The sequence below is a fragment of the Mustelus asterias genome, chromosome 4 (genome assembly GCF_964213995.1).
Source record: "Mustelus asterias chromosome 4, sMusAst1.hap1.1, whole genome shotgun sequence".
Taxonomy (NCBI): domain Eukaryota; kingdom Metazoa; phylum Chordata; class Chondrichthyes; order Carcharhiniformes; family Triakidae; genus Mustelus; species Mustelus asterias.
The window spans coordinates 101,088,341-101,101,666 of record NC_135804.1 but is presented as its reverse complement, the minus strand read 5'-3'; the positions used below and the strand labels follow the sequence as shown (position 1 = coordinate 101,101,666).

Sequence of the window (13,326 nt, the reverse complement as noted above, 5' to 3'; positions counted from 1 at the left end):
CGCCCTCCACTCACATTGTCTGTATCTTTAAGGCCTGGTTGACTGTAGAGATTTGCATTCTAATCAGTATTCTGTAACTTGATTTTGTGTCTCTGTATGCCCTGTTTGAAAGCAGATTTCCACTCCATCTGACGAAGAAGCAGCGCTCCGAAAGCTAATGGCATTTGCTACCAAATAAACCTGTTGGATTTTAACCTGGTATTGTTAAAATTCTTAGTATCTTCTCAATCACAGACTACTTGCATCTGCTCTGCTTCAACCCATCTAGTTACCCTTAGCAAAACCTTGCCTGTGTCGAGACACTGCACAGTTCCCCGCTCCATCCTTCCCCCGCTGTGAACTACAACCACGGCCCTCGAACGTGTCACGTGGTCTCCGGGGGCGGGGCTGGGAATGAGACATGCGCAGCAGAGGAGGCGACTTAATGCGCCTCAGAATTCAAATGTTGACCTTTGCACTAACGGTTTTTCCGCGCTCTGCTGTGGGCGGAATTGGCTGCAAGTTTACAAGTTGGAGGCTTTGTGAAAAGTCACGTCCTTAGGTAATAGTGAGTGAAGCGGAGCACCACGAACCTCCTTCTGTACACCGGCACATTCTGTCCCAATTTTCCCTTTATTTGGCGGCGCTGCGCCAACTTTTACTGTAAGAGTTTTAACAACACCAGGCTGTGTTTACCCCAGTCCAACGCCGGCATCTCCACATCCAACTTTTACTGCCAGGCACTCACTTGCAAGCTGAGGACATTTACCCGAAATCCGCGGTGTCAGTTTCTTCTCTCAGTAATTAAGGACTCTGTTCCTAGTTGTGATTTCACGTCCGTTCCTATTGCCTCCTAATATTCTCTTTTTGGTGGCGGTTTAGGGGTCAGTCTATTCATTGCCTCATATTGAAGTTGCTGATTGAGAATTAATTACCTGGGGAATTGTGAGCTTGCACCATTTGTTTTGGAGCGCCAGGTACTATAAAGCATCATTGTGACTATAATGTTTTCTGGACGGACAGTGCCAGTTGTTAGAGTCTTGGGCTCTCATTCTGTGCGAAGTTTCCAGAAAGTAACTTTGCAGATTTTGTATGAATGCAAGCTTTTTATGCTATTGATCTGCATTTCCCCCCCTCAGATGGGCATATAACATGCGCGTGTGACATTGTGTTAAGATGGGCTGGTTCTAAATGTTCATTTTTATCTATTGGTAAAACGCAAATGGTACTACAGGCGATCATTGCCCAAATGGATGAAGACACGCGCAGCCTGTTCCAGCGCGTAGCTGGTCGACTTGGTTGGACACAACATGGTGGTCTGAATGCCATTGAAGCCGAGGTGAATATGAACTATAATCCAGAATGCTAGAGCTATGTTTGATATTCATGCCCCTATCCTGTATTCGGCACTTTGCAATGTGATTATACTGTCAGCCAAATAATTAGGTCAAGAACCATAAGTTGTATGCCCTTGCATTTGGCGATTAAGGGGAGAGCCAATTGAGGGGAAGATTAAGATAATTTAAGGTAATTGAAGGAGATGATTGAGAGAAGCTACCAGTCCTACCTCCCCTGGTGGGGATTCCAGAACCAGTATCTTATAGATACAATTTTATGATCTAGCTCCTTTTAATGTATTAAAGTGTCCAAGGTGCTTCTCAGGAGTGTTATAAAGCAGTTTGACTGTAATTCACAGAGATATGAGGGCATTTGTTAAAGAGGTAGGGTTTTGAAGAACATCTGAAGAGGAGAGGGAGGTACAGAAATTTAAGGATGAAACTCCAGCGCTTTAAGGCCTTGATAGCTGAAGCTATAGTCACCAGTGGTGGAGTGATCTAAATGGGTATCCTCAAGAGGCCACAATTCGAACGCTCGGAATGTGGCTGGAGATGTCCTGTTTGTGAACACAGCTCCTCACTCACTTGAAGGAGTGACACTCTGAAAGTTGTGCTACCAAATAAACCTGTTGGACTTTAACCTGGTGTTGTGAGACTTCTTAATGTGCTTACCCCAGTCCAACGCTGGCAACTCCACATGATGGTTATAGAGGCAGGGAGGGATGGGACCTTGAAGATTTGAAAGCAAGGATGAAATTTTTTATATATGAAAATACTTTGCATAAAGGGGTTCCCCCCGCCCAAAGAAAAATCACAACCACGTGTAATAGATTTTTGTTGAGCAAAATAGTGAGATGTACAGAACCAAAATGGGTAAATAGAGTTGAGTACAGATGGATCATGATCTAACTGTTTGATGGTACTGACTTGAGGAACTTCGTGGCCTATTCGTATTCCTGTGTTGTCTGAAAGTATTTTGTACAATTTACCTGTTGAGAAATTACTAGCCCTGTGTAACGTGGGGGATAGAGAAGAGTACTGAGGCTGATGGTGACAAATCAAATATCCATTTCATGTTTATTGACGTATTTTCTCTGGCATATCCAACTGAGTTTGAGTTCACCGGCTTTATGTTTTAAAAAAGGAGTAGAGATGTCAGGATTCCGTGGCAAATGTTTTTCTGGAACTGCAAACTCTACTGTCAGATGTTAGTGTACCTTTAAGAAATATTTTAAAAAATCATGTTCTCTGCATCTCTCTCAGCTTCAGCTTATTTTATTGTTGCCAAGTTGTCTGTAGGAGTCCTTTTATTGCTCCTTCAGAGTTTAAATTGGGCTTGTTTAGTTTTACTCTGGAATCATTTATGACCCTGCATTAGGAGGAAGACTGGTTGGTGGGTCATGCATTTGGACAGGTTTTTTTTATCCCTTCCCAGTGAATTTAAGGTTTCATTTTCTGTTTGGCTGGCTGCAATTTGAGTTTTGAAGGGATATCAAGCTGAAAATAAGTGTTTCTCCCTGGTTTTGGAAATTCTACTGGTTAGCTGAAAACAAGATTACCTGGAGTGGAAAATCTGCTGATGGTGGCTAGCTTACCTAGAGAGTGTCTCCCTGGTGTTTTGGCAAGCTGTTCTGGATGTATCTAGCGGGCTGCTAGAAGTCACAAGACTGAAGTCTGGGTTTTCAATTCTCCAACCAAAGGACTCAGTTCCAGTATCACGTGAGCATTAGTCTTTGCTGTGTTAAACCTGTGGAAAGGGTTTTGTCAATGGGAAGTTTTGTTTGACTGGAACATTTTAGATATATTTGTTGAGGGTTATACATCGTGGTTGTTTTGTTTTTGTTTGTAATTGATGGACGTTATTGCTAATTTTCTTGCTGTACATGTTAACCACATTCTTATCTTTGATAAAAGTCCCAAGTGGGTCATTTGAATCATAGCTGAGGTGAAACATATGCTTATCCTAGCCAAATTCAAAGTGCAAAACTTGTGATCCAGGTGGACTTCATAAATCACTTTGGAGTTTCTGACCTGAATTATAAAAACTGTCTAGTATTGTGTGATTTGTTAGAATTGAGGATGGTATTTCAGGCATGGCTAATTCTAGAAAATAGCCTATTTTAGTTTTGTTGCAATTATTAACACGACCTCTGTATGGTCACCAGTGATAACATTACCTATGTTGCTAAGTACTGGAGGTTTGGTGCCTTGTTCATACTGCCAAAAGGTAGTTAATGAAAATCATTATCTTTTTTATACATAAGCTGTTTAGAATTCTTGCTTTCCATCAACGGCAGTTAAGTTAATTTGAACAGAACCTTTTGGTCATCTTCCCCTTAACCACGTGGTTTATCCTGCCCGCTTTGCTCAAGTCTCCTATTTCTGTCAGGGATGTATCAGGAGAAATAGAGTGAATTTTTATATTCTGTATTTTTAAATCCTGCATGATCTTCCTATCTTGGTAATCTCTTCCAATGCTGCAACCTCTTAACCCTTAACACCAGGCAGTTGGTTATACATACGTCATCGAGACACATTGGGGCCTGCTTTCAGCTGCATAAGTATCATGTTTTAAAGTTTCCTTAAATCTCTCCACTCCTTTTTAGGACTCTTCCTGTCATCCACTATGACCAAGCTTTTGGTTATCCCTCTTAATATTTTGTTTGGTTGACTTTTTAAGTGTTTTGTAGTGCATTAGAACATTTTTGCATGTTAAAAATATATCAATGCAACTTTATCTTGGACACATCCAAGTTTAACAGTTGATGTAAATTAACAAAGTTGCATGTTCCACTTCATGGTCTATTGTGGAAACTATCATTTAGCAAGTTGTAAGATATCTCCATTATTTTAGCACTGGAGTCGATGTTCTATGTTATTTGACATAACAGTATTTTATTCTTGTGCCATTCCTTAAAATTATCGATTTCTGCATTGTTTTACTCTTTTTCAGCTTCAGGAAAGAATCGCGAAGTCCAGGCAATCCCTGCAAGATAGTTGTAAAGGTGCCACAGTTAATTTAGAGCCCGAAACAGGGGAGAGTCCAGATGCCTGCGATTCATGTATATGCAAGTTGTTGTTGTCTAGCTCAGAAGATGAGGCTGAATTATCACCGGCTATTACTCCAGAAAACAGGCGACAAGGATGTAATGAATGTGCACTGACACAGAAAGTAGGTGAGAAGCCGCAGAACTATCGTGGAACCATAGACATCTTGGACTCCAGTGATGATGACGACATTGAGATTTGTAAGCAGCAGGTGTAATTCAGTGCTTTCTTTTTGGTTTACCTCTAGCATTTGTTACATGCAGCATGTTTCTGTACTGAGGTATCCAATGTAATATAAGTCACTGGACCAGTAATGCTCTGGGGACTGCGGTTTGAATCCCATTATGGCAGATAGTGAAATTTGAATTCAATAAAAATCAGAAAGCTTAATGATGAAGCCAAACTGGATACTAACTATTCCTGGCTACAAGGTGTCCAGGAAAGAAAAGAGGCAGGGTGGCAGTATTTATTGAGGAGAACATCTGTACATCTCTCTTCACTAAAGAGATGTTAGGCCAATAGAGTAAATTCGCAGGGAAACTAGAGCTGCAAAGCTTTAGTTATACCGGGAGAGGACATTATTTCTATCCCAGTTTATAATATGAAGGCAAACAGCAGTGGTTCAATAAAGTTTTTGTGTCATGATGGCATTGTGGTTAGTACCTAGTGCTGCCTCAGCACTAGGGACCTGGGTTCGATTCTGGCCTTTGGTTGCTATTTGTGTGAAGTTTGCATGTTCTCCCCATGTCTACGAGGATTTCCGCTGGGTGCAAGCTGAGTTGCAAGCAAGGGTGACAAGTGATGATGAAAAGGGTATTTTCTTCATCATTTTTATTTATTGTCGCAAGTAGGCTTGCATTAACACTGCAGTGAAGTTATTGTGAAAATCCCCGAGTTTCTGCACTCTGGCGCCAGTTCAGGTTTAGAGGGAGAATTTAGTATGGCTAAATTAAACTTAAATTAAAATATTCAACCCCATGGTTGAAATACTAATTTCTAAATTACTATACAACAGCTTTTACATTGTAAATGGAAGAATCTGATTTGCTTAACATTATTTCATTTAAAATTACACTCTTCAGGAATGCAACTACATTTGTGGAGTTCCCCAAGCCTTAGTATTTCGAGCACTGCCTTTCTTGATGCATACTAATGGCAATCTAGAATTTGGTGTGCAGGGCGCAATTTCAAAATTTGTGACACAAAACTTGCAATTACTGCGGGAAAGATAATAAACCTTGAAGATAAATATAGGCTGGTGGAATAGGCAGATATGTCACATTTAAAAAGTTAATGGAATGAAGCACGAGTAGTACATTTTATCTTAGTAAGAGGATTTGAAGAGAAGCAGTATAAAATAAGGGGAACAGAATGCAGAAGAGGAGCCTAGGGATATATGTGCAAAATTTGTTGAAGGTGGCAGGGCAAACTGAAATAAGTAGTTAATAAGGCACTGGGATCCTGGGCTTTGATAAGAGACATAGTACTTTTAACATAAAACTGGTTCGGCCTCCAATGGAATGTGAAACTTTGGGCATCGAATGCTAGGAACATTGTGAATGTTCTAGCGAGGGCACAAAAGATTTTAACTTCTTCGCACACACTTCCTGATAGCATCTGCACTTGCTGGAGGGTGGTAGGTTTACATGGATAGCTATAAATGTGGACGTTAGAAGTTTATAATATGCAAAATCTGATTTGAAGTAGGGATGCAATTTAAGTGTGCACTCTTTAACCCTGCTTTTGTTTGCCCTTTGTACACAAGATAATGCTGCAGAGATGAGTAGTATGCTATGATTGGAGGAAATGAGGCAATAGGGTGGACAGAATTTTTAAAAGAATCTTTTAGTAGATGTTATTTCTCTCTTTCTTGCCCCTTCCAACCTTGGAGCTGGAGTTTAGGTTGTGGATGTAAAACGATGACTAGACATGCAAGATCTTGGTCACTCGAGTGGCCTAGACTAAAATTTGTGATCTTTGGTATTTGAATGTTGTCGCCTTGAGTGAGTTTAGAATGTACATTTGCTCAGCAAAAGTAGGAAAATGTGCTATTTAGCTGAGTAGAGGGACTAGCATTGCTTTAATGATGAGCTTGATCAGTTTATCTCTCTTGACAGAAATTGAAGCCAACCTTTGGCTTCGGGTGGCTGTTTTGATTTTTCAATTATTTAGAGATTTTGAGAGGGGGAATATTTAAAAAATAAAATAATGTCTACGTTGTTAGATTGTGTACAGGCTGTTTGTAATCAAGTTCAGAAATACAATATTACTTTATCCCTTCTGCCCCTGTTTCTCTTCCATGATACCATCATCAACTCTCACTGCTAGATAGTTAAATAGACTTTTTTGAAAGATGTACTGCATATTTAACTGTAGTTTTCTTGAATGGATTTGCTTAATGTTAACATTGTTGTAAATTTCCAATCCAAGGTCTTGTTTTTACTCAAACCTTACAGGCACTCTCTCGAATGTCACCAAGACAAGACCAGTTAACTCAGATTCCACATCAAGATGGGCCTCGAGTACTAAAAATAAAAGGTGCGAAACTGGGGATGTCACAGCGGCTTCTATTTCAACAGGCCCTGTTGGGAAAAGTAACTTGATGGTTTCTGTCATATGCAGATGAAGCATTTACACCAAGTACTTAGTTGGCCATTTTTCCTATGTATGGATTTTAACCTGTCCAAGAATATACCAATACTCATGGAGTAGGTGCTCAATTGCTTCTTGAGTTATCTCAAAATATTGAAGTTAGATTTGTCATATATAATGTGCAGAAGGAATTCCCTGATCACTGGATGAGAGTTCTGATTAGGTTCAGAATTCTGAAGGCCTTGATAGTAAAGACGATTTCCACTAGTCAGTGATATAATAACCGAGGTTAACCAAAGGAGCAGAACATTTTTTTACACGGCGGTTCATTTCACTTCTTAACTTAAACAGTGGTGGCAACAGAATCCATTTGCAGCTTTTAAATAGGAAGTGGATTAAACTCTTACAACTTAAGCTATATACTATATAGAGTTTAATAAAAGATTGCTATTTTGTACCACCTTTCATAGGAACACCACAGAACATCCCAAAGTGCTTTCGAGCCAAAAACGTTTTTGAAGTGTAGTCACTATTGTAACGTAGGTAATTGGGAAGCCACATTGTCCAGCACGCTCCCACAAACTGCAATGTGAAGTGACCTGATAATTGTTCATTTGAAAAATAAATATTGACTGGATCGCTGGGGATAATATCCCCATTCCTCTACAAATTAGTGCACAGGATCTTTTGTTCCTACCTGAAGGCAGATAAGGCCTTGGTTTAATACTGCATCTGAAAGGCAGCAATGTAGTTCTGTGCTATGAATTTCTATATGCAGGAATCATTACAATGTCAATTGTATTCATGTTTTGTTCATATCAGATCTGGCTATAATTCCGAACTAAGCACCGATTCCAGTGCAGATGAAAATTATGAAAAATGTGAGTAGTATCTTAAAATGTGTTTTTTTTTAAGCTTTACCTCTGTCTGCAACAAAGTCAGCTATAGAGATTGGAGCATTGTCGTATGAGGAACGGTTGAGGACTCTGGAACTGTACTCATTGCAGTTTAGAAGGATGAGGGGGGATCTTATTGAAACTTACAGGATATTGCGAGGCTTGGATAGAGTGGACGTGGAGAGGATGTTTCCACTAGTAGGAAAAACTAGAACCAGAGGGCACAACCTCAGGCTAAAGGGACGATCCTTTAAAACAGATGAGGAGGAATTTCTTCAGCCAGAGAATGGTGAATCTGTGGAACTCTTTGCCGCAAAAGGTTGTGGAGACCAGGTCATTGAGTGTCTTTAAGACAGAGATTATAGGTTCTTGATTAATAAGGGGGTCAGGGATTATGGGGAAAAGGCAGGAGAATAATGGGGATGAGAAAAATATCAGTCATGATTGAATGGCGGAGCAGACTTGATGGGCCGAGTCGCCTAATTCTGTTCCTATGTCATGGTCTTATTGTCATCCTGTGGATGTATTCAGCACATCAAGATAGGTACAAAATGAATAATTTCATGCTATACAAACAACTCCAACAATGTGCCTTGATCTCAGATTTGAGTGCACCCTAATGCAGTAGTGCAAACCTTATCCAGTTTCCACACTTGCCATCCTATTGCTCTGTTGTGAGAGACTGCCGATTTGTACTGTATCTTAGGAATATTTGTGTTAAGAGCTGTGCTTAACTAGTTTGCTGGATCTAGAAAGAGAACAAAATAAAAAGTCAAGGAGCCACTCAGCCCATCAATGCTACTCAATTGTAACATCCTAAAACTTCAATTTAAAGCAGCATTTTGAATGTAATTTTTCTCTGAGGAAAATAAACTAAATCAGAAACTAGTGGTCAGGCCTTTTACGGTAGTGATTTTTGAAAGCAACAATTTCCTTACCACTAATAATCTAATAGTAGAAGTGGTGCAGTCTTTAATTATTTTCTAATCTAAGATGAAAATGAGTATTGCAGGAGCTTGAAGTAGATAACAGCGAGATCCATGCAGCTGAGGTGTTTCATTTTTCTTTACGTATGATTGGCTCTATGCTTGTCTGGCAAAGTTGCTTGTGCAGCAGTTTGCTTTCTGAGTGAAGGCAGGGTACGTGCAATGCTTCACTCCATATTTTGAAATTCCCTGTTTTTAAGAAAACACTTGTGTCGCTTCATTTCTTTGCAATGAAGTAGGGAAGCATACCAGGAGCAGAAAGCTTTTTATAGAAAAAAGGTAAAATTTCAGGTGTATTTTGAAAGGAAATACAGGGTTTTTGAACGTCTTTTGAAATCTGACAGAGAAGTAATGGTTTGGCAATACAAGAGGGCTATACAAAACTTCAAGGGAGCAAAGGATTTTAGGATAGATAAATAGACTTGTATGTAAGCCTTCCTGAATGATGAGTGTAAGTTAACACTTTTTGCGAAGAAACAAGGAATGGGACTATGCACGCGATTGAAAGATAAAGGGTATGGGCAAGCCTGGAGGCAGTTAAATGTTACGGACACCAGAAGAAGTAAATTGTATTTGTGGAATATGTAAATTTGTGTAATCTGCATTTGTGTGCTTAGACAGGGGAACTTGAGTTTTGGTTTCACTTTAAAAGATGCCTGCATTCTAATGAGGTTTTACAACTCTTGATGGAAGTTAAGATGTACACATTAGAAAAAACGTGCTTCAGCTTAGCAACCGGAGATTAGAGAAAAACCCACAGATATACCAGGTGACCCAGAAAGAAGCAGCATTCCATAGAAAGTGCCAGAGCTTGCAATACATGGTAAGGCACTGGTAGCAAGTCTTGAACTAATGAGGAAGCCAAAACATGAGTGAAACAGGAGAAAGGTCCTGTTGAGTGAAGTACAGAAGAAAAATCTTCAAGGCAAACAGTTGCCGGAAGAACCCTCAAAGCAAAATAGGTTTGCCAGAAGGTTAGTGGAGCGAGCCGAGGGTTGATGACTCCTTACTGCAGGCCTGTGAAGCAGTGGTATTCTGTTGGCACTGCTGAGTATCTGAGAGAATATGCAAAGCGAAGCTTGAATGCACGTGGTGGTTCATGAGAGAGGAACGTCAAAGGTGAGGTCCGGATGTGGATCCTTGTTTAAGGTGTCCAATTCAGAGCAAGTTAATAAAGAGCAGAGATTAGAGAAACAAATTCAAAAAGACAGAACTTGAGAGATCAGTTGGCTTGCAGTGACAGGCATCTGGAGGTGAGTTGATGAAAGATCCATAGAAGTTGCTTTGGGTGGCATCTGTCACATGGTTTCAGAGTGTGGTGTGTCCGACCACAGGTTACCTATTACATGGGCTATGTACTTTCTGTGAATATTGGAGTACAAGTCAGATTTTGTAACTTGTTATCCGTACAAATCTGTATTTATCTGTTAAGATATTGGAATGAAGGAGTATTGTAATATAGTTCATCCTTTCTTGTTTAATAAATGTTTAATTCTTTTATTAAATGTCCATCAGCTGATTCCTATGAGTCTGTTCAGTAGCTGCTCTCCAATTTTCCAAACACAAATTAAATGTTAAGATCTACCACCTTGAGATCTGACTTGTCCATTAATAGCACCAGCTGGGATCATAACATGAAATACATGATTTCCTGAAAGTATGAAGACAAAAATAGTCAACAGCTTTTAACTTTTCTAAGTAGGGACATTGCCATCAAATAAAGAGGAAGCTATAATGCCATGTCCCATGGTGTTATCAGGAGACATTCGCTCAAAACTTCCAAGAAGTCAGAACCCCCTGTACCTGACTATCCTCTTTATTGTAAATGTTAACTTCCCATCTGCCATGCAGAAATACTCATCCAGTACAGGCCTCCTCGAAGTAGTGAAGAGAATCAGTGTGGAAGTCATGCTCCCTTTTTACAACACTAGTTGCTGTAAGCTGTCTTCAGTGTTAGTAAATGGATGATGGGTTGAATTGAGGATCATCGGACAGGGAGTCGGGTATTTGGTGCTGGTTGGGTCAGGGGAGTTGGGTAGTTGTGGAGGCAAGTGTTAAATAGATAATTACCCAGGAGTTGGGCTAGGATTTTTCTGTAACATTCCCTGTAACTAAGCCAGAACTGTCCAATGTCACCGACTCTAACACACAGTCTGAGACTTTTTTTGGGAGGGCTTGGGGAAGCAGAGGAATTGTCCATTGAAAGTTCAGCCTTCCTGGACAATTCCTGTGGATTCAGCGTGTTGGGCTGCTGCAGATTCCTAATGGGCATCTTGATCATATGTTCGATCTGGAGTCTAGAAGATCTCAGGCATAGGCCTAGGCTATCACATGCTTCATCAGAAAACCTAAGTTTTGAGGAGTGTCTTAAAGGAGGAAAGCAAGGTAGAGAGCTGTAGACAGGCATTCCAGAGTTTGGGGATAGGCAACTGAGGACACAGCTACCAGTGGTGGAGCATTGAAAATCAGGGAAACACAACAAGTCAGAATTAGAGCAGCACCGATATCTCTGAAGGTGTGGGATGAAGATTGCAGACAAAGGAAGGGGTGAGGCCATGGAAGGATTTGAAAACAATGATGAGAACCTTAGAAACATTGAAAGATTTAAAGACAAAAGGCATGATTTGAGGGTTTCAGAAGCAGATGTGTTAAGTTGAGTGATGTTACAGAGGTGGAAATAGGCGAACAATAAACTGATCAATTTGTACAAAATGTTGCTTGGATTACAGTTTGAGCCCTGCAAGCTGTTACTTGTGCAAAGGATATTAATAATGTAGACTTACCAGCAGATTGCCAGGTATGGGCAGCTATAGTTATGAAGAGATGCTGGAGGAACAAACTATTCTCACTGGAACATAAGGGTTAAGATCAGGTTTAGCACAGATTGTTTACTCTGGGGAATGTTATCATCTGAGTCAAATTAATTCAAAATCGTTAAGGGAAAAGTTTGATTGAACCCTCATAATTTCAGATTGCCACACATGCGAGAACCAGGGGACATGAAGTTAAGCCTTAAAGACTGCATGGAAAGTTCTGATTTAACAACTACTGCAGTGAATGAGGAATATGTGGGACAAAAATAACCTGTCAGAATTAGGTGTTTGATCGAGTAGATGGTTAAGTGCAACATGCTGCTTGATGGGTGGCACGGTGGATAGTCCTGCTGTCCCTCAGCGTCAAGGACCCGGGTTTGATTCCCAGCTTGAGTCACTGTCTCTGTGGAGTTTGCACATTCTCCCTTCATGGATTTCCTCTGGCTGCTCCGGTTTCCTCCCACAGTCCAAAGATGTGTGGGTCAGGTTGATTGGCCATGCTAAATTGCCACTTAGTGTCGGGGGACTAGCAGGGTAACTGCGTGAGGCTACGGGGATAGGGGTGGGTGGGATTGTGGTTGGTGCAGACTTGATGGGCCGAATAGCAGCTTTCTGCACTGAAGGGATTCTATGATTTTGTGTGGTGAGATGAACTAAATATAGTATTTATTTTTTCTTGTGCTTTGCTGTGTTACTGTATGCACCATAATGGTCCACATTGAGACAGATGCTCAATTTTAAGAAATCCGTTTCCAGCAGAGGTCATTAGATTACATATGTCTGTTGCAGCTTCTGAAAGGAATTTGCACGTTAAGAATCGAAAGGGGTTAATATTGCATTTCATTTTGTATGCTAACATCAACCTGCCCTCTTCCTTTCTCCATCAGTTCTGGTGCATACAAGGACACTGAATAAACCACAGAAGCACAGTGCTTGGAGAGAAAATGATAACAGGTGAGTAAGTGGCTGAATGTTTGGCTGAAAATGGGAATTTCACATCAACTTAATTATTGTAGAAAATGAAGTTTAGACAAGACAATCAAAAAGTCTTAATTCATAGACTGACTTCTGTCAGCGTGGAAATGTGGTGTACTCTTCTTGCCTCTCTACTTCAGCATAAGTAGAAAAGCAATTTGATCCAGGCTTCATCTGGTCCCTACTGATTTCAATGATTTTCAATGAACATCTGGCAATTCCTTTGAGTTGCAATAGATATAAGTAACCATAGAAAAGTGAAATCCTCACCACGGTGTCAGATCTTTGTGCCCAACTTTCTTTGATGCTGACCATAAAATCCAAGATGACAATTTATTTCAAATCTATTTGCAAAATTCCCAATCTATGACACATTACTTTAAAAAGATTAAAATAGAATTTTTTTTCAAGTATGCCTGGTGCCCTAACCACACCTAACCCGAAGGCAACATTTTATCTTGAATGTTCATGTGCCCCATTCTGAAGTATGCCAGCTTTCTATTAAATGTTGAACTGGTTTGCAGCACAGTCTTTCTCACTTTTGTCAAATTCCATTCCATTAATTGTGAACTTAATAAATGGGGGGCAATATGCACTTGCTTTCAAAGTTTTTTGTTAACATTGAATAATCTGCACTTCCCTGTTTAAAATACTTATCTTCAACCAGGATTACTACTGTATTGTGATAAATCTTAATTGC

General features: G+C 40.1%; 1 protein-coding gene across 2 annotated transcripts in view; it reads left to right on the top strand.

The window, feature by feature from the left end:
* Positions 1 to 428: 428 nt before the first annotated feature.
* The window catches only part of gcna (germ cell nuclear acidic peptidase), a 38,371-nt gene continuing 25,473 nt past the window's right edge, over positions 429 to 13,326 (top strand). The window contains exons 1-6 of one of the 2 annotated variants that reach the window (XM_078210351.1): positions 429 to 541; positions 1,214 to 1,318; positions 4,270 to 4,564; positions 6,821 to 6,902; positions 7,779 to 7,837; positions 12,539 to 12,605. In XM_078210351.1, coding sequence (XP_078066477.1) covers positions 1,229 to 1,318; positions 4,270 to 4,564; positions 6,821 to 6,902; positions 7,779 to 7,837; positions 12,539 to 12,605 — 593 coding nt within the window. In that variant the 5' untranslated portion in view covers positions 429 to 541; positions 1,214 to 1,228. The remainder of the gene's footprint in view (positions 542 to 1,213; positions 1,319 to 4,269; positions 4,565 to 6,820; positions 6,903 to 7,778; positions 7,838 to 12,538; positions 12,606 to 13,326) is intronic. The other variant, XM_078210352.1, reaches the window with a different exon arrangement.